This window comes from Lepidochelys olivacea (genome assembly GCF_965140295.1).
Source record: "Lepidochelys olivacea isolate rLepOli2 genome assembly, chromosome: 1".
In the NCBI taxonomy this organism is placed as follows: domain Eukaryota; kingdom Metazoa; phylum Chordata; order Testudines; family Cheloniidae; genus Lepidochelys; species Lepidochelys olivacea.
The window spans coordinates 125,184,829-125,211,135 of record NC_140411.1 but is presented as its reverse complement, the minus strand read 5'-3'; the positions used below and the strand labels follow the sequence as shown (position 1 = coordinate 125,211,135).

The window sequence follows — 26,307 nt, the reverse complement described above, 5'->3', positions numbered from 1 at the left end:
CTTGCCTCAGCTCCTTCAGTTTCATGCGGCACTGCTTCGGGTCCCTGTTATGGCCTCTGTCCTTCATGCCCTGGGAGATTTTGACAAAGGTTTTGGCATTTCGAAAACTGGAACAGTGTTCTGATAGCACGGATTCCTCTCCCCATACAGCGATCAGATCCCGTACCTCCCGTTTGGTCCATGCTGGAGCTCTTTTGCGATTCTGGGACTCCATCATGGTCACCTCTGCTGATGAGCTCTGCATGGTCACCTGCAGCTTGCCACGCTGGCCAAACAGGAAATGAGATTCAAAAGTTCGCGGTTCTTTTCCTGTCTACCTGGCCAGTGCATCTGAGTTGAGAGTGCTGTCCAGAGCGGTCACAATGGAGCACTCTGGGATAGCTCCCGGAGGCCAATACCGTCGAATTGTGTCCACAGTACCCCAAATTCGAGCCGGCAAGGCCGATTTAAGCGCTAATCCACTTGACAGGGGTGGAGTAAGGAAATCGATTTTAAGAGACCTTTAAGTCGAAATAAAGGGCTTCATCGTGTGGACGGGTGCAGGTTTACATCGATTTAATGCTGCTAAATTCGACCTAAAGTCCTAGTGTAGACCAGGGCTTAGTCTCTAAGGTGCCACAAGTACTCCTTTTCTTTTTAATTTACATGCCACATAAAACTTCTAAAGGGACACAAACAATCATATTCTCACTAGCAACTCAAAAACAGACATCTTATCACATGCGCACCCATGATAAGGGTGATTTGTGTCAGATTTATGTATAAATATTGAGGTATATAAAGTTGGTATATAATAAAGTACTTTGGGCAAATCACTGCTCATGCATTGACTTCAATGGGGCCAATTCTGGATTAAATTTGACTCCTGTGCAGAGGGCCATATGGCGGTGTGAGGCTTGAAGGATATTATAACTTAAATATTTAAACATATAATGCTCACACTATACCAAAATAATTCATGGGAATTTGTGACATCAGACAGTCTGAAGAAGTTAACTTTTAATTGTTAAGGTAACTTTTAAGGAACAGATCCTAAGTACTGAACTAATCTCTTTGATGGTTAAAATGTTTGCAAATGGAGGAGGTATCAGTCTGACTAGTCTGACTGGCACATGTTCAAATATTTACAGGTAATTGCACATGAGAAGACTGCAATCTCAAGGCTATTCAAACTCCAGGAGTCTACACATTTAAAAGGACTCCGGATAAACACCTTAGGTGTGTTAGGAGTGATTACTTAAAACTGTTAATGCCTTGAAATGTCTGTTAATGGTTAGCTAAATTCTGGGTGAGGTTATGTTTTGAAATAGGATACAGTGTGGACTAAAGCTAAATTGATTTCAAGACCTTGCAGTGATGACAGCCAACGTATTAGAGAACTGGGAGAGGAAAAACATCAAGAGAAGGAGACAGTTAACTTTTACTAATTTACAAGCATTTTGTACTGGTTTGAGGAATTATATTGTAAAAATAGGGTACAGAAATGATAGAATATTCCAGTTATATGCAGTATATTTTCCAACCCAACTCATCAGAGCATATGTGATAAGATACTATGAAGGAGAGAAAAGAAGAGTTGGAGAAGCAGGTACACTTTTACAGCAGGACAAGATTTTCAGATAGAGTAGCTGACTTAACACCTACACTAAAACGTTAAACAGCAGCACTTAGAAAACCAGGATCCTCCAACATGGCTAATTAAACATGTGATCAAAGGCTTTGAGGGGGTTTTTAGTACAATATTACAGATAGAATAAATTTACTAGGAATTGTGATCCAAAATAACATGCCCATGTTTATGCTGGGTTATCTAGGTACATAACTCCCACCAAAACGGGAAATGTGGAACAGTTCTAGACGTAGTTGGGGTCAAAGCCTGCTCCAGAGCAGCTTACCAGAGCTGGTCAAAAAATGGTACATTTTACAATTTTTTAAACTTTGTTTTCTGGAAATATTTCATGAAAAATTTCAAAATTTTCTGATTTTTTTTTTTTTTTTACAAACTCCCACCTCCCCTCCACACACCCACACACCCTGATTTTTCATTTCTGGATTTCCCCCTGTTGTCTCCTGCTCTCCTTCTTCTCCCCCTACCCCCGCCCTCTTTTCCAGTTCCATTTTACCACTGAAAAAAGAAAACAGTGGAAAGGGGGAAAACAAAAAAATAAAAAAACAAAAAAATCATTGAAAAATTGGAGAGTTTAAAAACAACAAACATTTTCTGGCAAAACATTCATTTTCAGAAAAGGCTACTTTTTCATTAAAAAAAAATCAAATGAAAAAAGTTGACCAGTTCTACTTTACATTTCACAGGAAACAGCATCAGGACCTCATCCCATTTCTCACCTTGAGGAAACAGCAGATAAATTACTATCTATTTCTGAAATTTAGTTTAACTGTTTTGCTTCCTGGAACCAAATATCCAAAATCGCACAAAAGGCATCTGAATGGAAAGTCCTAGTTAGAGCCATTAAATGTTAACTCCGTTTTTATTTTGTATGTTTTTCTGCCATGTGTATACCACTTTTGTCCAAGAGAGGTGCACCTATAAATATTCATTCAATACATATTTGTTAAGAAACATATGGGGGTGTGTGTGTGTGTGTGTGTTCAAAAGCACCTAAGAGATCCAGGTGCTTCTAAATCTGTTAGGGACTTTTGAAACTCTCCCCGATTCTTAACAGTATGAGTAACTGGTGAACATATTTATACTCTGAGTACCTTCCTTCTATTTCCAGAAACAAAACTACCAGATGACATAGTTCACTTAACCAAGGTGAAGAAGTGTGCATGTGTATTACCTTTTGTGCGACTCACAGTAGCTAAAAAATACTCTTGTATGTCTAGGAAGGTCTTTGGGATCAACTTGGAGTGCTGAGCAAACGATTGTGGGCCACTGGTGCTTGATGGGCTCAACCTTATGTTGTGGGTAGTGTGGAGCTGCACCTCTACCGGGAATGCTCCAGAGAAATGGAGTTCTCCTGGGCACATAGGTATGCAGGAGTAGCATGCCACTTGCAGCATCAGCATCCCTCAAAATACTCCTTACCAGCTCAGCAGTCTGATGTGGCTAGAGGTGGGGCTATTTCTCTACTGCCTTCCTATCCCCTTTGAGGTGGCTTGCAACCCTGGGCACACAAGGAGGGAGTAGTCCCTACACTCAGTAGGGCATGGAGACAGCAATTATGCTTAGTCACTGCAGAGGGTTTGCAAACTGGAGAGAAAGATTCTTGCAACCTCCCTCATTGCAGTTGCCTAGCATAATCTGTTCCTGTAAGGACAGAGAGAAAGCACTGTCTCTTTGTGTATCAAACACAGTCAAGGTGATATGGTGGATAACTCTTAAGGCCCAATCCTTACTCAGCCAAAACAATTGTGGGAGATTTGCCTGAATAAGGACTACATAACTGGGCCTTAAAACAATTTACAACAGTTATTCTTACAATATGTACTTATGTCTACACACAAATGCAAGGAGTATGGGGAATAAACATGGAGAACTGGGAATCTTAAATAAGAGAAATGACATAAGAGAAATTATTACTTAATTGGAATCACTGAGACTTGGTGGGATAAATCTCATGACTAGAATACTGGTACAGGAAGGACAGGCAGGGAAAAAAGCGAGGAGGTGTTGCATTATACATCACAAATATATACACTTGTTCTGAGGTCCAGAAGGAGGTGAGAGACAGACCAGTTGAAAGTCTCTGAGTGAAGATAAAAGTGAGGAAAAAACAGTGGCGACGTCAAGGTAGGGGAGTCTACTACAGGACCACCAAACCAGGAAGAGGAGGTAGATGCGGCAGGAGCAGCTGAAGGTCCATAAAAGTGTGTGTGTGGGGGGGAAATGGTGCCTGAACCGTGGCCCTACTCCCATGCCGCCCCTTCACCCAAGTCCCCGCTCCCACGCTGCCTCTTCCCCCCAGACCCTGTGCCCCACTCACTCCTCTCTGCACCCTCCCTCCTGTCACTCACCCTTATGGCTAGTAAAAAGTGGGGGGTGCATGACCCCCTAGCCTCTCCTGTTCAGGCGCCACTGAGATGAGGCATTTCTAGAACAATTAATAAAAATATCCAAAACACAAGTAATTTTGGGGAATTTAAACTGCCCAGGCATCTGGTGGAAAAGTAATATGAGACAAAACACAAAATCTCCCATAAGTTCTTGGAATGTATTAAGGACAAATTCTTGTTTCAGATGGTGGAGGAAGCACTGAGGGAGACAGCCATTTTATACTTGATTCTGACTAACAGGGAGGATTTGGTTGAGAATCTATGGCTAAAGGCAACTTGGGTGAAAGTGATCATAAAATGATAGATGTAATGATTCCAAGGAACAGGAGGAGTTAGAGCAGCCAAATAAGGACAACGGACTTCCAAAAAGTAGACTTCAACAAACTCAGAGAAGAGAACTGGTAGGTAAGCTCCCATGGGAAGAAAATCTCAGAGTTCAGGAGTGTTGGCAATTTCTCAATGCGATAGTTTTAAAGGCAGAACAGCAAACTATCTTGATGTGAAAAAATGATAGAAAGAATAGTAAGAGGCCAATATGACTCCATCAGGGGCGCTTTAATGACCTGAAAATAAAAAAGGAATCCTACAAAAAGTGGAAACATGGACAAATTGCTAAGGATGAATACAAACGAATAGTGCAAGCACATGTGAACAAAATCAGAAATGCCAGGGCACAAAATCAGTTACACCTAGCAAGGGACATAAAAGACAATAAGAAAAGGTTATTTAAATACATTAGGAGCAAGAGAGAGATGAAGGCAAGTGTAAGTCCACTACTTTGCAAGAAAGGAGAGCTAATAACGAATAACATCAAGAAGGCTGAGGTGTTTAATGCCTATATTATTTCAGTCTTCACTAAAAAGGTTGTGATCAGATACTTAACACAATAACTGTTAACAACCAGGGAGAAGAGCCAAGGTCACTAGGCCTCACTGACCACTTACAAATGGACAGCTGGAAACAAGTCTTGCTTATCTGTGTTAGCATTATCAAAATCCTTATTAGAGTGAAAAGAAAAGGAGTACTAGTGGCACCTTAGAGACTAACCAATGTATTTGAGCATAAGCTTTCGTGAGCTACATCCAATGAAGTGAGCTGTAGCTCACGAAAGCTTATGCTCAAATACATTGGTTAGTCTCTAAGGTGCCACTAGTCCTCCTTTTCTTTTTGCGAATACAGACTAACACGGCGGCTACTCTGAAACCTGTTATTAGAGTGATAACATCGTGTTCAGCATTTAGATTTTATGGAAGGCTTGTAGGATGCTGCATGTATTAAACCTACTTACAATGTCTTTATTCCATGTTATAAAGTAATGTTTAAATCTTTGCTCTGTAACTATAAAAATGTTTGTTAAGACCTTAAACTCCCCACAGTCAGGGGAAAAGCATTACCAAGTGTGAAGTATTAGTTTACTCCAAGAAGTGTTATCTCCTGCCCATCAGAAAGAGCTGTTGAATCCAAATGGGCTATTGAGGAACACAGACTTTATCGAATGCTCCCCCCACCCACCCATGGAGAGGTTATGTGCTGGAGCACTCATCCCTTCACCTTGGATTCTGGAGTGAGAGGGGATAAAAATCCCTGACAAGGAGAATCTGGGTTTCTTTATGCTGTTTTAGACTAACCAATTTATTTGAGCATAAGCTTTCGTGCGCTACAGCTCACTTCATCGGATGCATCCGATGAAGTGAGCTGTAGCTCACGAAAGCTTATGCTCAAATAAATTGGTTAGTCTCTAAGGTGCCACAAGTACTCCTTTTCTTTTTGCGAATACAGACTAACACGGCTGTTACTCTGAAACCCGTCTTTATGCTGTCTGAACTCTGAGGGTCAAAGATTCCTAGACATAAACAAGTGATCCCCAAGCTGCTTGGCTTGGGTTAGCTCCAAAGGACATAAAAACTTGCTTATTATATACGCGTCTATTACCTTTTGAATTTAAGCTTGTACCTCATTTGTGTGTTTATGCTTACCTGCTTTAATCTTGTAAATAACTCTCATTTCTTTTCATTTCTTTTCTTAGCCGGAACAAGGGCTGTACCAGGGGAAAGGATTGTGCCCAGACTAGGAAGGTGTCCAGTCGGTGATAGAAGTTTCTTGAAACATCTGAGGGTGAGATTTCATCTGTAATCACTTTTCTTACTGTATCAGGCTTAGACTTGCATGTTTTATTTTGCATGGTAATTCACTTTGTTCTGTTTGCTATTACTTCGAACTACTTAAATCTTACTTTTTGTATTTAGTAAAATCACCTTTTACTTATTAATTAACCCAGAGTATGTATTAATACCGGGGGAGCGGGGGGACGGGGACAGCTGTGCATAGCTATCACTATTATAGAGGGCGAACAATTTATGAGTTTACCCTGTATAAACTTTATACAGTGTAAAACTGATTTATTTGGGGTTTGGACCCCATTGGGAGCTGGGCATCTGAGTGTTGGAGACAGGAACACTTCTTAAGCTGTTTTCAGTTAAGCCTGCATCTTTTGTGGGATGTTGTTCAGACCTGGGTCTGTGTTTTCAGCAGGCTAGTTTGTCTGGCTCAAACAGGCAAGGTTCTGGAGTCCCAAGCTGGCAGGGAAAATGGGTTAGAAATAGTCTCAGCACATCAGTTGGCAGCCCCAAGGTGGTTTCTGTGATCCAACCCACCATAGACACCAAGATGGAAGAGGTTTCACAATTTGGATGACAGATTTGGAATTCAAAATTACCTTGACAAATTGGAGAACTGGTCTGAAATCAACAAGATGAAATTAAATAAAGACAAGTTCAAAGTATGGAAGGAAAAGTCAAACACACAGCTGAAAAATGGGGAATAACTGGCTAGGCAGTAGTGTTGAAAAAGATCTGGGGATTATAATGGATCACAAATTGAATATGAACTAACAATGTGATGCAGCTGCAAAAGAAGCTAATATCATTCTGGGATGTATTAAATGAAATATCATTTGTAAGATAGGGAAGGTAATTGTCCTGCTCTACTCAGCATTGGTGAGGCCTCCCCTGGAATACTGTGTCCAATTCTGGGCACTACACGATAAGAAAGATGTGGACAAATTGCAGATTCCAGAGGAGAGCAACAAAAATGATAAAAGGTTTAGAAAACCTGACCTATGAAAAAAAGTTAAAAAATCTGGGTACGATTAAACTTGAGAAAATAAGTGGGGAACCTGATAACAGTCTCCAAACATGTTAAGGGAAAATCTTTCTAGCTATAACATTAGTTACAGACTGGAACAGGCTTCTAAGGGAGGTTGTGGAATCCCCATCATGGGAGATTTTTAAGAACAGGTCAGACAAACACCTGTCAGGGATGGCATAAGCTTACTTGATCCTGCCTCAGTATAGGGGGCTGGACTCAATGACCTTCTGAGGTCCCTTCTAGCTCTACATTTCTATGATTATTACTAAATAGATTAGTAGTTTGTAAGCTAGAAAGTCTAAAACCTGGTCCCTAATGCTGCTAGTGCCTTTGAGTAGTGTATTTGATCATCCAAAGTGAGTCAATTGAAAAAAGTAAAGCAAGATGATTCCTCCCACCCCAAAAATTCTTACAGTTTTAAAACCACAAAGCAGTGTCAATATCATAGGCAATGTAGTTTTTCTAAAAATATTGCCTTATTCTAACCATTATGATGTACAATGTCCCTTTAAAATAACGCGAAAAATGCTGCAGAAATGAAGCACTTCGTGCTTTGCATGTTATGTAGTCACTTACACCTGTGCCAAGCACCTGTACAAGATGTTACCCACCAGTGTGCATGGGCAGTGTTGTACTGCCACTTTGCCCAGCTGCCAATCAATGGCTACACAAAGGGCAAGAAGGTAGCGAACCAGGTCCTCACAGCGTTTGGATTTTGTAGAGGGAAAGACAAATCTTCAGCTGGGGAAATCGGACAATCTAATAGCTACCCTAACTAGCCATCACACCAGGACTAGCCAGTCATCAGACATGACTCTGCATAGTCTAGTACAAAGGCAAAGGGCAGCTGACTCTCACCCTGCCGGCGGCAGGGTGATTCCCAGGCTGCTCCTGCGGAGCACCACGGCATCAGGCGGGCGAGCTCCGACCCAACGCGAGGGCTCTGCCGCCCACTCCGTGGGGACTGGGGCCTCAGGAGGCGGGGAGGAGGCCTGCGCCTTTAAGAGGCTGGGCAGGGGAGGGGGCGGCTGGCTGGCTGGCGGCGTCTCCCGGGTGCGCGGGGGGATCCTGCGCACTGGAGCTGCGCCCTGCTTGACAGGCTGCGCGCAGGCGGCGGCAGCAGCAGCAGCCCAGGGCTCTCGGGCAGCCGGGATCAGCCGCGGCGCGGAGGGGGCGGCGGCTTCCAGCCATGCAGCTCGCCGTGCGCTCCGGGCTGCTGCTCCTGCTGCGGGCCCGCGGGCTGCGGGCCGGGGAGCGGAGCAGCAGCGCCATGGAGGAGATCGCCACGGAGAAGGAGGCGGAGGAGAGTCACCGGCAGGACAGCGTGAGCCTCCTGACCTTCATCCTGCTGCTCACCCTCACCATCCTCACCATCTGGCTCTTCAAGCACCGCCGGGTGCGCTTCCTCCACGAGACCGGCCTGGCCATGATCTATGGTGAGCGGGAGCCGCGCAGCCGGGGGTGCTGCCCCCGCCGGTCCAGGGTACGCCGGCTGGGGAGGGGGCGCGGTTCCTGTGCTCTCCGCGGCGGTCCGAGCCAGGGGCCGGGGGGATGACCCGGGCTGTGGGGGAGGAGCCCCCTCCCCCCCGCTCCTTTTCGCTTTCCTTTCCCCGTGTAAACGCGCGTGCCCGTGAGCTCCGGGACCGCACCGCTTGTAACGAGACGCCGGCTCGAGTAGTGTCTCTGACCCTCTTTCCTTTTGACTTGTCTCTTTATTGCTAGGCCCTCGGGCGATCCGGCTGCGCTCCCCCTTCCCTGGCCCGCCCGCCCGCCGACAACGGGGTGTGTGTGTGTGTGTGTGATGGATTGGACGGGACCCTCCTTCAGTTCTGATTTCCCATGAAATGGGCTCAGGCCGTGATTGGTCGGTGTGAGGGAAGCGGAGTAGCCAGGTGTTTCGGTGCCACTCTGCGCTGAGGGGTTCAGTCCCGCAGTGATGGGTGGCGGAGGGAGCCTTCCACAATAACATGGGGTGTGTGTGTGGAGCGGGGGGGGGGTGTTGCTCTTGTCTGTTCCTCTCTGCTCCTTTCTCAAACGTGCTGTTTTATTCTGATGAAGAAGGCAGACATCCTCCAACATGCATGTGGTTGGGCTCTGTTTTTTACACCGCGCTTCCTTGTTGTCAAACGACTAGGAGACCCAGGAATGTGAAAAAATAAAACCAAATAAGAGTGAGCTGCCTTTTATGGTAAGTGACAAGTCCTGTAAAATCCATGTCAGGCCAATAAAGCCCCCTCTTGCATAATTTGTCTTTGGTGACAGTTTTTCAGGCAGCTTAGCTTGGGGACTTGCTCTGGACCATAGCAAAGAAGAAAACACCCATTATGCCTGTGAGTTCATATGTGGGGTATAGTATCCAAGATGAACAGTTTTCCCCCCATTATGTATATTTGGGGTAGCTGTGCTCTGTACCACTTGCATGGTTGTATTATGTCATTAGAGTGTTCAACACGAAAAGGGCTCTGGCTTTTCAACCAATTTCTCTGATTTTAGGAAGCTAGTTTGATAAGATGATTTATTCTATATTTCTTGTGCTATGTGCACACAGATCATCTCCATCATTACTCTGAAATATAACTTAAACAGTGCTGCCATGGTGAGTATTTCACAAGATGAAAAGAAGCATCATTAAATGTTCATGCACTCTGTCCTGGTAACTGACTGCCAAAGAACTGCTATTTTGTTGTCTCTGGCACCCAGTACTTGTTGGCTACCAATTGATTACAATGGAATTAGATACCAGGAAACGTTCACACAGTGCATCTTAAACCCTCTTGGTTGAATAGGCAGTGAAACAAACAGAGCATGTTCTTTTTTCTTTAAAAAAAAATCCATCTGTAGGACAAAAATAAACGACACAGCAGAACAGATGTTCACACCTGCACTCTGTGTAGCTGTTAGTTCAGATCTGCTTAGTCCCACAGTCTGCTATAATTAATGAGTGGTGCAGGAGCCTGCAGGTAAACCTGTGCTGATGGTTTTTACACACACACACACACATACACACACACACAGAGAATTCTTAAACACTTAGTTACTCAGAGAACATAAACAATTTTGACCATAAGATATCATCAATTTTAAAAATGACTTGTCTGTCTGTGTTTGGTAACTCTATAACTGCTAGTGGAACTTCTTTTCTTTCATTAGGTAGACCAGCTCTTGCATCATAATGTAAAACACCTACTTGAAATTTGCATTTACTAACTTATCCTAAGATCTGATCACTTGTTAAAACAATGGAACTTTCCTCTGTTGATGATTTTCTTAACCCATCCCAGTCTCTTCTTACTCACTGATCTCTTGCTGCATTGCTGTGCATTTCATTTTACACACACGCACTGCTGCAAACTTAAAGGTTAAAAAGATTGGCGAATTATCTACTAGCATAGAACTACTTAGCACTCGAATAACACTTTGGAGGTGTAAAGCACAGTACAAACATTAATTAGAAAGGAAAGATTACGATCATATCATGCATGTTACTTTGTTACTGCCTTAATGTAGTCATCTTCAGAATTGCTTCAGGTGGGAGTATTTAAAAACAGCACAGTATTCTAGACTTAAGTGGTTTTTTTTCTTTTCATTGTATATGAAAGTTTTATTTACATCAAGGGCTTAAAAATACCTATTGATAGTGGTGTGCGTTTACTACACTTCTAAAATACGCACACCTTTTTTTTTTTAATAGGTCACCAAGGGTATTTGAATGTATCATGCTTACCTCTTGAGATGCTTTTTGACACAAAATGTGAAATACTTAAATTGGAAAAATCTTGGATTTTAATTAAATGCAATAAATTTACTGTAACTTTTAGGCCTTGATACTTAAGATGGTTCCCTAGCTTCTGATCTTTGACAGAAAAGTGAAATTTCTATATTCATAAATCTCAGGAAATATGGTATTATAGGCTTTCTTGTTATGAATGCAAAAAATGTCAGGGGAAATGTCAAAACATTTAGTTACTACATGATCCTGGTGCTTGAGGAAAATGTGGCTATTGTTACAATTATTACATGTTTTCAAACAGCAACTCTTAAAAGTTTTAGTATTTGGAATGCATAGATGAGCCTCTTTGTTCCAAGATTATAATATATGATGTGCTTGCTTTAGAACACCCTCTTGCCATGACACAGCAGACCTCTGAGGAGAAATATTTAAATGAGTTTGCCGCTTTTTTTTGCAGATGTTAAAGTCTTCATGCCAGTAAAGCTATGTCAGGGTCTGTCTCACATTATTTAAAAATATTGAAGGCTTCCTCTAGAACAAAGCAAGCTAGATTTGTTACGTTTCTGATATTACAGCACATGTACTATATCAAAATTACATCATTCATATAGCAGTTTCTTTCTTCCTTTTGCACAAACGTTCATACGAAGAATGGTGGCTAAGCTGAGAGGCATTTGGTAAAAGATGATACTTGGGTACTTAAGGAATATAAAACAAAACACAAGCGAATCTATATATGTATATAAAATTTGATATCCTCTCCTCCATTGTCATGTACTGCTTTACACACACAGTCATTGGAGAGCTTACAGTCTAGGAAACCAAATATCTAACAGAGTTCTGATTCTGACTTGGATTTCTGGGTGTCACTGCGATATAAACATATAATATCAAATGAACCATAAAGATGCATGTGACTCTCTTTTCAGCATAGATTCTAAACAATGCATAATAGATAATAATAGTACTATGTGCACTAACTTTTGGTTCAAGACAAGATAGGGTCCCCATCAAATTTAATTTCAGTAAGGAAGGAAGCACTCCAAAGTCCCAGGTGGCTGTACAAGAGTAGTTGCTTAAGATATCTAAGTACATTTATAAAAGAAGCAGATTTGCATTCTCTAACACTGAGTTACTTTTTCACTCATAGAAAAACTGACCTCCAGACTGTTGGTCATAATTTTTGGTTATGCTTCAAAGAACAAGTTTGTCCACAAGAGCTGAGCTCTTGGAGGTCTGTATAAAATCTATGTCTGATAAGGCCACGGCCATGCCTGGATTTGCCCTTTTATCATAACTTTACATTATTGGCTGACTTGATTCCAGAATACCAAGAGCCATTGTGTAGTCCTATAACACTTATAAATTCCCTGCTCTCTCACAACTGCCTCAATGGCAGCTGTTGCCACTTGCCTATCTGTAATAGGTTCTGATTAAATATGCGCTCTAAAAACTTTGTATTGTTGTGATATGAAGTAGAATTTGAGGTTTCATACTTCATGCTGTAAGCCATATTTTTCATAACCTGTTATTAATTAGTTATTAAAGAAACTCAAAAACAGTGTCTTCAAAACCAAGCATTAGTTATTAATTCCTCTGAAGGTTCAAAGCATATAGAACAAAAGGTGAAAACTATCAAAGACCTTTATGTGTCAAATTTGCACCATAATATTTCCTTGCCAGATTTGGAAAGTTCTTCTCAGCCCAGCTAACCCCCGTGTCTGGTTGGTAGAAGCAGATGGTCCTGCTTGTCACCTGCTCTTTCTGTGTCTTGGTGTGGTCCTGTCAGCTCTCCCTGGCTCTCTGGGAAGCCTCTGGCCACTCATTCAACCCCTTCCCTTGTCTAGGCCCAGTGTTCTTTAGTGGTTTATCATTCCCTTTAATTTTGCTCTTCTCAGCCTTGGCAAAACAGCTATGTCACCTGGTGCTGAGGAGTTGCTTCTTCATGGCTATGAATCTAGCTGTTGTGTGTGTTGGTATGTTACACCTTTATGCTGTCTTTCCTGCTTGGTTCCTTTAACAACCCTTTTGATCTAACTCCAGAGGATGTAACCCATTGTAAACAAACCCACAGAGACATATACCGTAATAATAAGAAAATACAAATATTTCCCTATTTTCATACGTATAATTTATAATCTTACTTAAGATTAAGCAATATGTGTTGAATCCTGGACATCTCCCATAAGTACTGGAGGTCTTCTTTGACAGGCTTTGAAAAATACTCTAACAATGTGCATTACATTTAATTTCAGATGGCTAATAGATGTTGTTAATCAATTACAGTTCTACAATTACACCTGTAGCCTTTCTGCCAGGTGACATGGGCAGCAACAAGGGTCAGGTTCAATATCTAGGGCAGTGATACTCAGACCTCAGTGGTTCAGGAGCCAAATAACCAATCAGCATTACCCAAAAGAGCCACAGTAGTGTGACTTCATGGTTTCATTTCCTGTCATATAATTTAGACATATATAAAATAAATATTTCCGGTCGTACAGTTTAAATTATTCTTACAGTAAAATGACTATTATTTACCAACTACAATTGGTTAATAACAAAGCAGAATCATCCTGATTGGTTAATAACTTAGGTTAATAAAAATCACAATGTTTTAATGTCGTGCTGCAGAGAGATGCAGGGGACCCATTAAAGAGTCACTTGCGGCTCACACGCCTCAGTCCAAGTATGACTGAGCTAGGGTTTCCTCTTAATGATACAAAACAGAACTGGCTTGAGCGCACATGCAGTGATGTGGGAAAACATAATACCACATCTGGCAGCCTCTAAGAGGCAATACTTCCCCTCTTGCAAGCACTAAGTCTGTGTATAACAAAAGAGAACTTTTAATAAAAGGGAAAGGGAACCAAGCATTAGTTTGGGAAAACACCATAACCACATTCAAAAGCATGTGACCATAAGCAAACCTGACCCCACAATGCGTTGGGCACTGTCCTTTGCCTCAGTTTCCCACCTTTTGGTGGGAAAGTCCGATGAATGAATGTTTCTTTAACACATCACTCCCCTCTCCCTCTGCTGCATCCTTGGTTAGCCAAGACCTGAGTTTAGAGGTGTGTTTGCAGGGGTTCCCCTCCCATCCCAGAAAGGGTGTGTGTGTGTGTGGGGGGGGGGTGTCGTTGAGCAATGTCTCTCTGGTCACTGCATGCCTTTGCAAGTGGCTATTTACCGCTGCTATCACTGCTTTTTTCTGCTGCTGTTGGTTGCGTGCTGCTGCTGTTGGATGCTTGCTGCAACTTCTGTGATGTTGTGTTCTGAGGTTCTACCGCTGAACCCAGATCTTTAGTGATTTTTGCTCTTCATGATTTCACTGGTTTCAGAGAACCTCACTGCTAGGACAACCTCTGCATCGTCTTTCCTTTCATCATTGTCTAAGACATAGCCCCTTGACCTGCTTATCAGTGATTCAGCTCTGGTAATCACTGAACAGAAACAATGGCTCTCAATTGAGTCTAATTAGCTCTGTCTTTAAACAGTGGAGTGGGGAAGGTCAAATAGTATCTAGGACTCTTTGGACAGAGGCCACTCTACCAGGTAGGAACACCTGTGCCCACCCTCACTCGCCTTCACTGGGTGTGGCATCCCTACACCCTGCTTACAAGTAAGGTTCAGATTAGGGTGACCCCCTCAATCAAGGCTGGCTAAGTACAGTTCTGCTGCCCTTTACTCATACAATACGGATAACAACATTTCATAACCCCTGCACTCAGTGCTAAAGTGCTTTGCAGCGCAACACCAGCCAAAAGTGATCATTTTGGCAAAGAAGCTCCATCATACTATGTATATAGGAAGAGTAGGTGTGTCAATGCAAACACGGTCTGTTCCTGAAGTCTTTCCCCCCTGCTCATCACTAGATGTGGTAGAGCTCATGCAGACCCTGCTTACACATCTCCTAAATTACAAGCAGGGCTCCGTGTTTGTCATGGAAATTAAGGATCCATGACTTCCTGCGACCTCTGTGACTTCTGCAGCGGCCAGTGTGGTTGACCGACGTGGCTGGCCCTGGGGACTGCCTGAGTAGCGGACCCGGGGTGGCTGGAGCAGCCGCTGGCCCCCCTGGGCCTCTTTTTTTTTTTTTTTTTTTTTTTTTTTTCCCCTCACCAGGGGCGACTGGAGCTGCCACTGGCCACCTGGGGCTCCCCCCCACAGCAGCTGGTACTGTGTGCCCCCCAGGGCTCCCCCTCCCCAATATGTACCTCCCTCAACCCCCTGATTCAATCAGGGGTATTTACAGTATATGTCATGGACAGGTCATGGGTTGGGATTTTTTCTTTCTTGCTCGTGACCTGTCCATGACTTTTACTAAAAATACCCATGATTAAATCGTAGCCTTAATGATAAGCCCTTTGGGGCAGGCGATGCCATTTAGTACGTGGTATGTAAAATGCAGAACACAATTGGGCACTGACCTTTTTGAGGCATCTAGGTGCTAACACAATATAAATGTTCAGTAATTGTGTAAGACCCACTTCTTCAGCTGCCCTGCCTGTGGTACTGCTCTTGAAGTCAATGAAAGTACCATGTATGGAGCAGGTACAGAAGCAGGTCCTCCCTGACACAAGCGTACAAACTTGCGATAGCAGTTGGGGTGGTGGAAGTTCATTTTTCTTGACGTTGATCTGAGTCCTGCATTTGATGCATACTGACCAATATATTTCCTGATAAAGATCACCGTTATAACTTAATTGATCTCTGTCCATATTGTTGTCATAAGACATTTATTTGGATTTCTTTTATTGATTGTAGCTTTCAAACCCCACTAATGTTGCTTCCTCCCTGTGAATCCCTTCAAATATCTCTTGTGGAGCAATCTAGGTAATAAGACCCTTTGCTATACCATTACTTGAAAGCAACACTCCCTGTGAGTAATGTAAAACAGGACATTTATTTACTGAGAGTATCAAATGTACAGAAACAACGTACAAGAAAAATGGAAACCAATGTCAAATTAACAAATGTGCAAATTTTACCTTCCTGATGTCTGACTACAGAAAAGAGACATTTTTCAGTTCCCCAACTATCTCAGATAAATGTGTGGCTAAAATTTCAAACTTAGGTTCCTAAAGTTAGGCTCCTAAATCCCTATTGTAAATGTGAAAGAAGGGCTTATTTCTGTTTTCCCACCACAGCGCTCAGTGTGACAAGATTGACCTTCAGACACGGTGGAAATAACATCAGGAATCTCCATGTTGCTGTCAAAATCAATGGGTGTTGCAGGTGCTTAAACAACTGTGTTAAAAGGCTACGTTTAATTAAGTGTTTAAATACAGATTTAGGAGCATAACTTTAGCCACCCTAGTTTTGAAAACGTGATGCTCTCTTTAGCAGCCTGGGCCTTCTGCATATTGTTAAGCCACATAGTTTCAGATCAGCCTGCTTGCCCAAAAGGAACTGTGGTGCTCAGATTTTCAATTGTCCATCCTCAGTTTGCTCTCTGAGCTGAAGGTCAAACCCAGTCACAGGCCAGTCCGATGTTTTGAGAGAGACTCAATCATCTTATCGCTGTCACAAGCCTTCTTCCCCATTTCCAAACTGTCCTGCAGACAGTGTGGAGAAATGCAGCCAGATAGCTATGATAAAATGTCTGTTGAGACCAACTCTGTCACAGTGGGCACTATGGTGACTCAGTTTTATTAGCAATGAGCATAGGGTATGGCTTGACTTTTGTTTTTGGAAGTTTCCATTTCAAACAAGGTGTTTGATCAGACCGTGCCAAATATTATAACTATGTTCTGATCTGTGTGTGCGGGGGGAAGCCTTTACTCAATGAATTATGTTCTACATGTCTTTATGAAATTTGTCTTTTCTATATGGGAAGACTCCTTTGGGCGAAGTGTTACAACTGTTAAAAGAGATTTAATATTCATTTTTTTAAAGACTGGGCTATCAAACTATTAATTGTGAAAACACCTCTTGAAAGTGATGAAGGGGGAAGGGAATCCATTTCATCTGGCTTACACCTGACAAGGTTGGAAAAAGTGACCTTTGAAGTTTAGGAAAGGCTTTAGGCACTCTTTCTTCTTCTTCTTCCAAAAATAGCTATTGATTTTGGTGCCATAATTTTTGGGTGCCCAACATGAAAGGATCTGAGACACAGTGGGTGGGTGCTCTGCCCTTTCTGAAAATCAGGCCACTTTAAGGTGTCTTGTGTTGGACACCCAAAATCATGAGTTGCATTTGACAGTCTGTGTCTCGGTCTCCGCTCACTAGGCAAAAGGAACTCAAAGCTGCAGCAGCATGGGATACAGAGCTTGAAATTGGGAAATATAGTAGTGGGTATGTAGCAGCCATTATAGAGACAAAGTGGGTATGGCAATATCTCTTTTTTTATTGGACAGACTTCTGTTGGTGACAGAGATAAGCTTTCAAACTGCACACCTGAAGAAGAGCTCTGTCTAGCTTGAAATTTTTTTTCTTTCACTACCCAAAGTTGGTCCAATAAGATATTCCCTCACGCTCCTTGTCTGTCTAATGTCCTGGGACCAACACGGCTGCAACAACGCTATTAGCCATTACGTCATTCCTCTTTCTTGTTAATGAGGGCTTTTGTTACCTTCACACACGGCCTCAGGAATAATATCCACTGATGTCCTCTTGAGAATTAGACGGAAAAGAAACTCTGCCTTAAGAGCCAGCTGGATTGATACATAAAAATGTAGAAATGTAGGACTAGAAGGAACCTCGAGAGGTCATCTACTCCAGTCTCCTGCACTGAGGCAGAACTAGGTACTATCTAGGCCAGGGGCGGGCAACCTTTTTGGCCAGATGGCCACATCAGGTTTCAGAAATTGTATGGAGGGCTGGTTAGGGGAGGCTGTATCAGGCTGTGGCAAAGACACCCCCCCACACTTCTGCCCCATCCAACCCCCACCCCCCGTTCCCTGATAGCCCCCCAGGATCCCTGCCCCATCCACACAGACCCCTGTCCCCTGACTGCCCTCCACCTCCCCATCCAACATCCCCCCCTCCTTCCTGACTGCTCCCCCGGGACCCCTGCCCCCATTCAACTCTCCCCCGCCACCGTTCCCCGCCCTCTGACCGCCCCGGCCCCGTCCACACCCCTGCCCTGTGACCACCACCCCATACTCTCCTGCCCTCTATCCAACCCTCCCTGCCCCCTTACCGCGCAGTACAGAGCACCGGCGGCTGGCAGCGCTACAACCATGCCGCCCAGAGCGTTGCCCGGCTACCCAGAGCATTGTGCTGGTGTAGTGTAGTAAATTGCTACCAGTAGCACACTCCTACAGAGAGCAGTTTAATACACTACACTGCCAGCATGGCGTGCTGAGGCAGTGGGGGAGGGGCCAGGAGCGAGCCTCCCGGGCCAGGAGCTCAGGGGGCTGGGCCGGATGTGGCCCACGGGCCGTAGTTTGCCCACCTCTGATCTAGGCCATCCTTGGCTGGTGTTTGTCCAACTGTTCTTAAAAACCTCTGGTGACCGAGATTCCACAACCTCCCTGGGTAATTTGTTCCAGTGCTTAACTACCCTTTCAGTTAGGTTAGACATTAGGAAAAGCTTCCTAACTCTTCCTTGCTGCAATTTAAGCCAATTCCTTCTTGTCCTGTCCTTAGTAGATAAGGAGAACAATTTATCACCCTCCTATTTATCGCAACTGTAGACATACTTGAAAACTGTTATCATGTCCCCCATCAATGTTCTCTATTCTAGATTAAACAAATGCATTTTTTCAATTTTTCCTTGTATATTTTGGAGACCTTTAATAATTTTTGTTGCTCTCATCTGGAATTTCTCCAATTTGTCCACAGCTTTCCTGAAGTGTGGTGCCCAGAACTGGACACAATACTCCAGCTGAGACGTTATCAGTGCTGAGTGGAGTGGAAGAATTACTCCTCATGTCTTGGTTAGCACGCCTCTGCTAATATATCCCAGAATGATGGGTTTTTTTTGTTTTGTTTGTTTGGTTTTTTTTTTTTGCAACAGTATTATATTGTTGACTTATATTTAGTTAGTGATCCACTGTTAACCCCGAGATACTTTTCCACAATAATCCTTCCTAGGCAGTCATTTCCCACTTTGTATTTGTGCATTTGATTATTCCTTCCTAAGTGTAGTACTTTGCATTTGTCCTTATTGAATTTCATCCTGTTTATTTCAGACCATTTCTCCAGTTTGTCAAGATAATTTTTAATTCTAATCATGTCCTCCAAAGCGCTTGCAACCCCTCCTAACGTGGTTGTCATAAATATAAAGGGAAGGGTAAACCCCTTTGAAATCCCTCCTGGCCAGGGGAAAGCTCCTCTCACCTGTAAAGGGTTAAGAAGCTAAAGGTAACCTCACTGGCACCTGACCAAAATGACCAATGAGGAGACAGGTTTCAGAGTAACAGCCGTGTTAGTCTGTATTCGCAAAAAGAAAAGGAGTACTTGTGGCACCTTAGAGACTAACCAATTTATTTGAGCATGAGCTTTCGTGAGCTACAGCTCACTTCAAGATACTTTCAAAAGCTGGGAGGAGGGAGAGAAACAAAGGGTCTGTGTGTCTGTCTATATTCTGTCTTTGCCGGGGATAGACCAGGAATGGAGTCTTAGAACTTTTAGTAAGTAATCTAGCTAGGTATGTGTTGGATTATGATTTCTTTAAATGGCTGAGAAAAGAACTGTGCTGAATAGAATAACTATTTCTGTCTGTATCTTTTTTGTAACTTAAGGTTTTGCCTAGAGGGGTTCTCTATGTTTTGAATCTAATTACTCTGTAAGGTATCTACCATCCTGATTTTACAGGGGGATTTCTTTATTTCTATTTACTTCTATTTTTATTAAAAGTCTTCTTGTAAGAAAACTGAATGCTTTTTTCATTGTTCTCAGATCCAAGGGTCTGGGTCTGTAGTCACCTAGGTAAATTGGTGAGGCTTTTTACCAAACCTTGTCCAGGAAGTGGGGTGCAAGGTTTTGGGAAGTATTTTGGGGGGAAAGACGTGTCCAAACAGCTCTTCCCCAGTAACCAGTATTAGTTTGGTGGTGGTAGCGGCCAATCCAAGGACAAAGGGTGGAATATTTTGTACCTTGGGGAAGTTTTGACCTAAGCTGGTAAAGATAAGCTTAGGAGGTTTTTCACGCGGGTTCCCACATCTGTACCCTAGAGTTCAGAGTGGGGGAGGAACCTTGACAGTGGTATAATCCACAAACTTTATAAATGTACTCTCTATGCTGTCATCCCAATTATTTATGAAGATCTTGAATAAAACCGGATGAGGATTGATCCCTGTGGGACCCCACTTAATATGCTCTTCCAGCTTGACTGAGAACCACTGATAACCATTTTCCAACTGGTTGCACCCACTTTATAGTAGGTTTGTCTAGGCTACATTGCCTTAAGTTGTTTACCAGAAGGTCACGTGAAACCGTATCAAAAGCTCTACTAAAGTCAAGATACAGCACATCTGCTTTCCCACAAAGGCTTGTTACCCCATCAAAGAAAGATATTAGGTTGGTTTGACATGGTCTGTTCTTGACAAATCCATGCTGACTGTTACTTACCACCTTATTGTCTTCTCGGTGCTTACAAATTGACTGTTTGATTATTTGTTCTGTTTATCTTTCTGGGTAATGAAGTTAAGATGTCTGGTCTGTAATTCCTTGGGTTGTCCTTATTCCCCCTTTTACAGACCGGTACTATATTGCCCTTTCCAGTCCTCTGGGATCTATCCTGTCCTCCATTAGTTCTGAAAGATAATTGCTAGTTCCCTAAGTATTCTAGGATGTACTTTGACAGGCCCTCTTGACTTGAAGACATCAAATTTGTCTAAGTAATTCTTAATTTATTCTTTCCCTTTAGTAGCCTCAGATCCTACTCCATTTACACTGATGTTCTCTAAGTTAGTTGTCCGATAACTGTTAACTTTTTCTCGTGAAAACTGAAACAAAATAGGCATTTAACACTTCAGCCATTGCCACGTTTTCTGTTGTTGTCTTTCCCTCCTCATTGAGTAACAGGCTTATCCTGTCCTTGGTCTTCCTGTTGCTTCTAATTTATTTATAAAGTGTTTTCTTGTTACCATTCGTGTTCCTAGCTAATTTAATCTTGTTCTGTGCCTTGGCCTTTCTAGTTTTGTCCCTGCATACTTGTGGTGGTGGTGGTGTTTTTAATATTCATCCTTTGTAATTCGACCTAGTTTCCACTTTTTGAATGACTCTTTTTTGAGTTTCTTGTCCTTGAAGAGCTCCCTGTTAAGCCAGGGTAGTCTCTTAGATAGGAAGTATGGTTTTGTATACATTGGGATAGTTTGCTCTTGTGCTTTTAATCTCTCTTAAAAACCTATCAACTCTCCTGAATTCTTTTTTTCCCATAGACTTGCTTCCCATGGGATCTTACCTATCCATTCTCTGAGTTTGCTGAAGTCTCCCTTCTTGAAGTCCACGGTCTTTATTCTGCTGTTTTCCATCCTACCATTCCTTAGAATCATGAACTCATCATTTCATGATCACTTTCATCCAAGCTGCCTTCCACCTTCAAATTCTTAACCAGTTCCTCCCTATTGGTCCAAATCAAGTCCAGAATAGCTTCTCTCTTAGATTTTGTCCACCTTCTGTGATTAAAAAGTTGTCTCCAATGCTTTCCAAGAACTTGTTAGATATGGATGGAAGCACTGGAATGGGTTACCTAGGGAGGTGGTGGAACCTCCATCCTTAGAGGTTTTTAAGGCCCGGGTTGACAATCATCCCAGCCCAGGGTTTAGCTGGTGTTGGTCCTGCTTTGAGCAGGGGGTTGGACTAGAGACCTCAGTGATCAAGTGATAGGCAGGTTGGGGAATCCTAGCACTTCCCAATCAATTTCTTTCTCCACATAAGCATTAGGGTGGGGTTTTCAAAAGTGCCTAAGTGACTTGGAAAGTCAATAAGACTTGTTACCTCTAAGTCATCTAGGCACTCTTCAAACTCCTACTCTTAATCTGGATTCTGAGTTTATCAGTGTAGCCATATTTAACTCAGATATTTTTCCCCCCTCCTTGAGATGGTATGGCATCAGTACTGGGAGGATGAGAAACAAGTCATTTAGTTTAAGAAGAACATTCATCTTGAGGAAAAAACAATGAGGAGTCCTTGTGGCACTTTAGAGACTAACTAATTTATTTATCCCATCTTTTCATGTGCTGTGTATTTATATCTGCTACTGTATTTTCCACTCCATGCATCTGATGAAGTGGGTTCTAGCTCATGAAAGTTTATGCCCAAATAAATGTTAGTCTCTAAGGTGCCACAAGGACTCCTTGCAGAGGTGAAAGTAAGCTGGTCCAGTCCAGTCCGGCATACTGGCAAGAGCCAGTACGCCGTGCTGGACTGGAGCGGCTTCCCCAGCAGTGATTTAAGGGCCCAGGACTCCCTGCAGTGGCAGGAGCACCGGGCCCTTTAAATCACCTCCGGAGCTCCGGCAGCGGGGCTTGGGCGGCGCTTTTAAAGGGCCCGGGGCTCCCCACAGTGGTAGGATGCCCGGGCCCTTTAAAGCACTGCCAGAGCCCGCCTGTTGGAGCCAGGCTTAGGTGGGGATTTAAAGGACCCGGTGCTCCTGCCACTGCGGGGAGCCCAAAGCCCTTTAAAGCACCTCCAGAACTCCGGCAGCAGGGCTCGGGCGGGAGCTCCCCGCAGTGGCCAGAGCACCGGGCCCTTTAAATCCCCACCTGAGCCCAGTTGCTGGAGCCCCGGGGCTCTGGCAGCCGGGCTCCAGCAGGGATTTAAAATGCCCAGAGCTCTGCCGGAGCCCTGGGCCCTTTAATTCACCCCTGAGCCCCGGGGCTCCCAGCTGCCTCTGCAGCTGGTAGCTCCGGGGTGATTTAAAGGCCCCAGGGCTCCCAGCCAGAGTCCTCGTTTTTGCTGATACAGACTAACACGGCTACCACTCTGAAACTGTTTGTCTTGAGGGTATTTTTATTAGTTATGCTAAAAGCTGCTAAATATTTCATACATATCAGACCTTTTCAGATTTTTTTTCTACCAGAAAATGGGTAATTTAGCTCATACTCATTGGCTTTTGGGGTTTTTTTCAGTAGAAGGTGACTGCAGAATGTAATAAACTAGATGTGCAAGAATATAATAAAAATGATAACATTTCTTCTTCATGCACCAAAACTGGATAATTCACTTTACCTTAGAAAAGCCTAAAGCTCCCTAAAAGCTGGGGTGGAAGAAATTGGTTTTATGAGGAAAGAATAATTGTGGGTGAGGAGTGGAAAATGTAATAAGACTAATTGTGCTCTTTAGCCAGGAGAGTTGTCTCGTTGCCCCGGAAATCCCAAACCTTAATTCTCAAATGTGTGGGCTTTTTTTGTTTTCTTCCTGTTAAATGTCTCAAACTCTTCTGGGTAAGGTCACTGCTTGCTCAGCCTTCAGATCTCTCAAGACCCATCTCTGGTGAAATGTCTGTAAGAAATCGGTCAGCTAATAATGGTTTGAAGGGCCAATGGGGATATTTGGAACTTCTTACACTTATGAGAACTACAATGTGCATAAAAACTGTGTATTTATTTGATTGCATCTCTTACCTCCCTCTTGTTGTTTTAGAGTATAAGCTATTTGGGAAGAAGCTTGTATTAATGCCTGTACCATACCTTCATAATGGAGCCACGAGCCTGAATAGGGCCTCTGTGTGCTACCAAAACCATCTGGGAGATTTGTAGTTCCATGGGCAGTTAATGTCAGAAAGGAGTCATTTGATTTGTAAAAATCTACAGAATCCTAATTTCAATGGTGTCACCCTCTGCGGTGGGGTGGGGGTAGGAGAGGAGGGGACTCACTACTCCCAGTTCCAGGTCTTTTGGTTGGTGGAAATTTTCTTAATATAGTGAGGTCGGAAATGGATCAAGTTAGATATCATTAGAAAGCCATTTCTCCCACGAACACAAAGGTACCAAACATGACAGACCTAAAGCAATTCTGTAGATATAGAAGTCGAGAAAATGTTTAAAAATCAACATTTTTGTAAATTATACTTTAAACACTGGCTTGTCAGACATGCAGCCCTCACAAAATTGTATGGTGGCCCTCAACTGACAGTACTGTGTTATCATTTAATCCTTGGAACATGATACCTGCCTATTTTTTTTTAATGTTACAGATTATATAAATGGAAGGAGTGCTTCAAGCTGATTTGCTATTATTGCAGGGGGCGGGGAAGAAGTGTTTCAGTGGTATTGATTATCAGCTTCGTTTACTTTGCTGAAAGAATTGTAATGAGGAACTGGTTAAGACATCAGCATCTAGTCAAAAATTAGTGGAGTCCCATCTTCAGATGGTATGCACATCGTTCCATAACATACACTATATAATATAATTAATTACAATCCCAAAGTAGGAGTGGCTGAAGGTCGCTAAAAGTGTGTGGGGGGCACCAGTGCCAGAACTGAGGTCCTGCCTTTCCTGCACCGCCCCTTCCCTTCTTGATCCTCTCTGCCCTCTCCCTCTCATCACTCGCCCTCTTGGTGGGGCCATGGCCCCCTGACACACACATACCCCTGTCCCAAAGTAATTTATTACAAAATCTATGTTTTTAATTTGGTCTTGATCATTTTTTTGGTATCAATGGGGAGATGAAGAGTAGACTAGTAGCTGAATTTTTGAAGAATACCACTGCGAATGACCTGGTTAAACATGGTGCTCAGTGGCACCTTACATGCAAAAGAAGTAAATTCCTAAACTGAATTTGGCAAGGTTGGAGAAGAATTACAGTGAGCATCAGGAAAAAGTTGAAGATGCCAGGACAAGTGCTAACTATGGGCAAGAATTGCCTTGTACTAAGATGCATGGCACACATTTCAAGATGAACACCTGCTTTTTTTGCGGTGGGACGGAAGACCAAACACACCTATTTAAGCACAGTTTCAGCAGGTGAGACAGGTGAGAAACTGTATGAAGTAGTCACTCTTAGTGAGGACATTGTATGGAAAGTAAACTGGGTGCATTGACCCAAAAGATGCCCGCACGTTGACTTTGCATATCATAGTGAGTGCTGCATTAAGAATGTACATAATGTAAGTAAAAGGAATAGAAACCAATGCAGATTTTTACTCCTGCAAACTGCAACTCAGCTGAAGTTCATAAATTGCCTCACAGAAGCTCTAATGATGAAAAGGTGGTGGGGATAGGTGATTCAGAGGCTAAATATAGAGAAATATGTGCTTTAAATGGAATTGAAGAGCTTTAAATGGCATTGAAGAGCCAAATGCTTAGCAGAAAGGCGCTTAGAATGTGTATTGAAGATGAACTGTGGGATATGGATATTGTTTGTAGCAATCCACAGAAGTGAATCACAGCACATATTCTTAAAAACTGCAAGAGACGTGGCGCTATCAAAAGTGGAAGAAAATACTGATGTCAATAGTAACATGAAGATTTGGTTTGCGAAGTCCTTTTAGTGTAGCAGCCATAGATGTTATGGCCGAGGCACAAGCTCTTGACAACCCAGAAACTTAACACCTGCTGAGATTTGACTGAACGCCTCATATGAGGCTACAAAAAAAATACTAAACCTATGACTAAATCCACCTTTTGTTTGATGTATATGCAGCGGAATCAATTAAAAGTATTAACAGGAAAGAGACTCTGTGGTTTTGGTCCAGTATACATTCGTTGACTCCATGAACATCTCCAGCGTCACAATGAAGAAGCTACTGTCTCATATTTACATGAAGGAGAGTTAACTGCATACATTGCAGAGAAAATGCTCCAGCATGCGAAGAATTTTGTCATTTTCATGGTGTAATGAAGCTGCTGCCTCACACGGTTCAGTGAAATTTCTTCCTAGCTCCCGTGAGGAGGCTGACACTGAAACTATCTTGCATGCTATCAGTGTCACAGAGAGATGTGCTACTAAACGCTATAGATTTTTGCATGAGACACAGATGTTCTAATACTCTCTCTAAGATGTTACCCAAGATTTATGCAAGACTCTGTTTTTGTGCCTGCTGCTGTGGAACAGAATTGCTTATACCCTCAGATGTGTTCCTATCACTAGGATCATTAAAAGCTGCCACACTGCCAGGTTTCTGCACCCTTTCAGGATCTGACACTGACGGAAAGTTGGCTGGACAGGCCAAATTATCTGACCTGGAAGGGAATTGATTCAGCCTTCACAAACTCTCTCCTCACTCAGATGATGCTCAGAATGGTGGAGAGACTCACTGATGAGGTCATAAATACACTGAAGGGATTCATATGCCGAATTTATCATTTGAAGACCAACATTATGACACTTGCAGAGCTATGTTGGTGGATGTTGTCCAAGAAGCAGACAAATGGAGAAAAATTGTCACCGACAAAGGGTGCATTTGTACCTGCTATCAAAAGGGCAAATTATCAAGCAATGGAATGACTCCAGGACGATAGAGTGCATCCAAAACTACCCTCCCTGTCAGACATGGATGGATATTGCATGGTGGACTGAT

The 26,307-nt window shown here is 42.9% G+C and overlaps 1 protein-coding gene across 2 annotated transcripts in view; it reads left to right on the top strand.

The window, feature by feature from the left end:
• Window positions 1-8,253: 8,253 nt before the first annotated feature.
• SLC9A7 (solute carrier family 9 member A7) overlaps window positions 8,254-26,307 on the top strand; it is a 125,555-nt gene continuing 107,501 nt past the window's right edge. For both annotated transcript variants that reach the window (XM_084652529.1, XM_084652528.1), the window contains exon 1: window positions 8,254-8,600. In XM_084652529.1, the coding sequence (XP_084508655.1) occupies window positions 8,354-8,600 (247 nt within the window). In that variant the 5' untranslated portion in view covers window positions 8,254-8,353. The remainder of the gene's footprint in view (window positions 8,601-26,307) is intronic.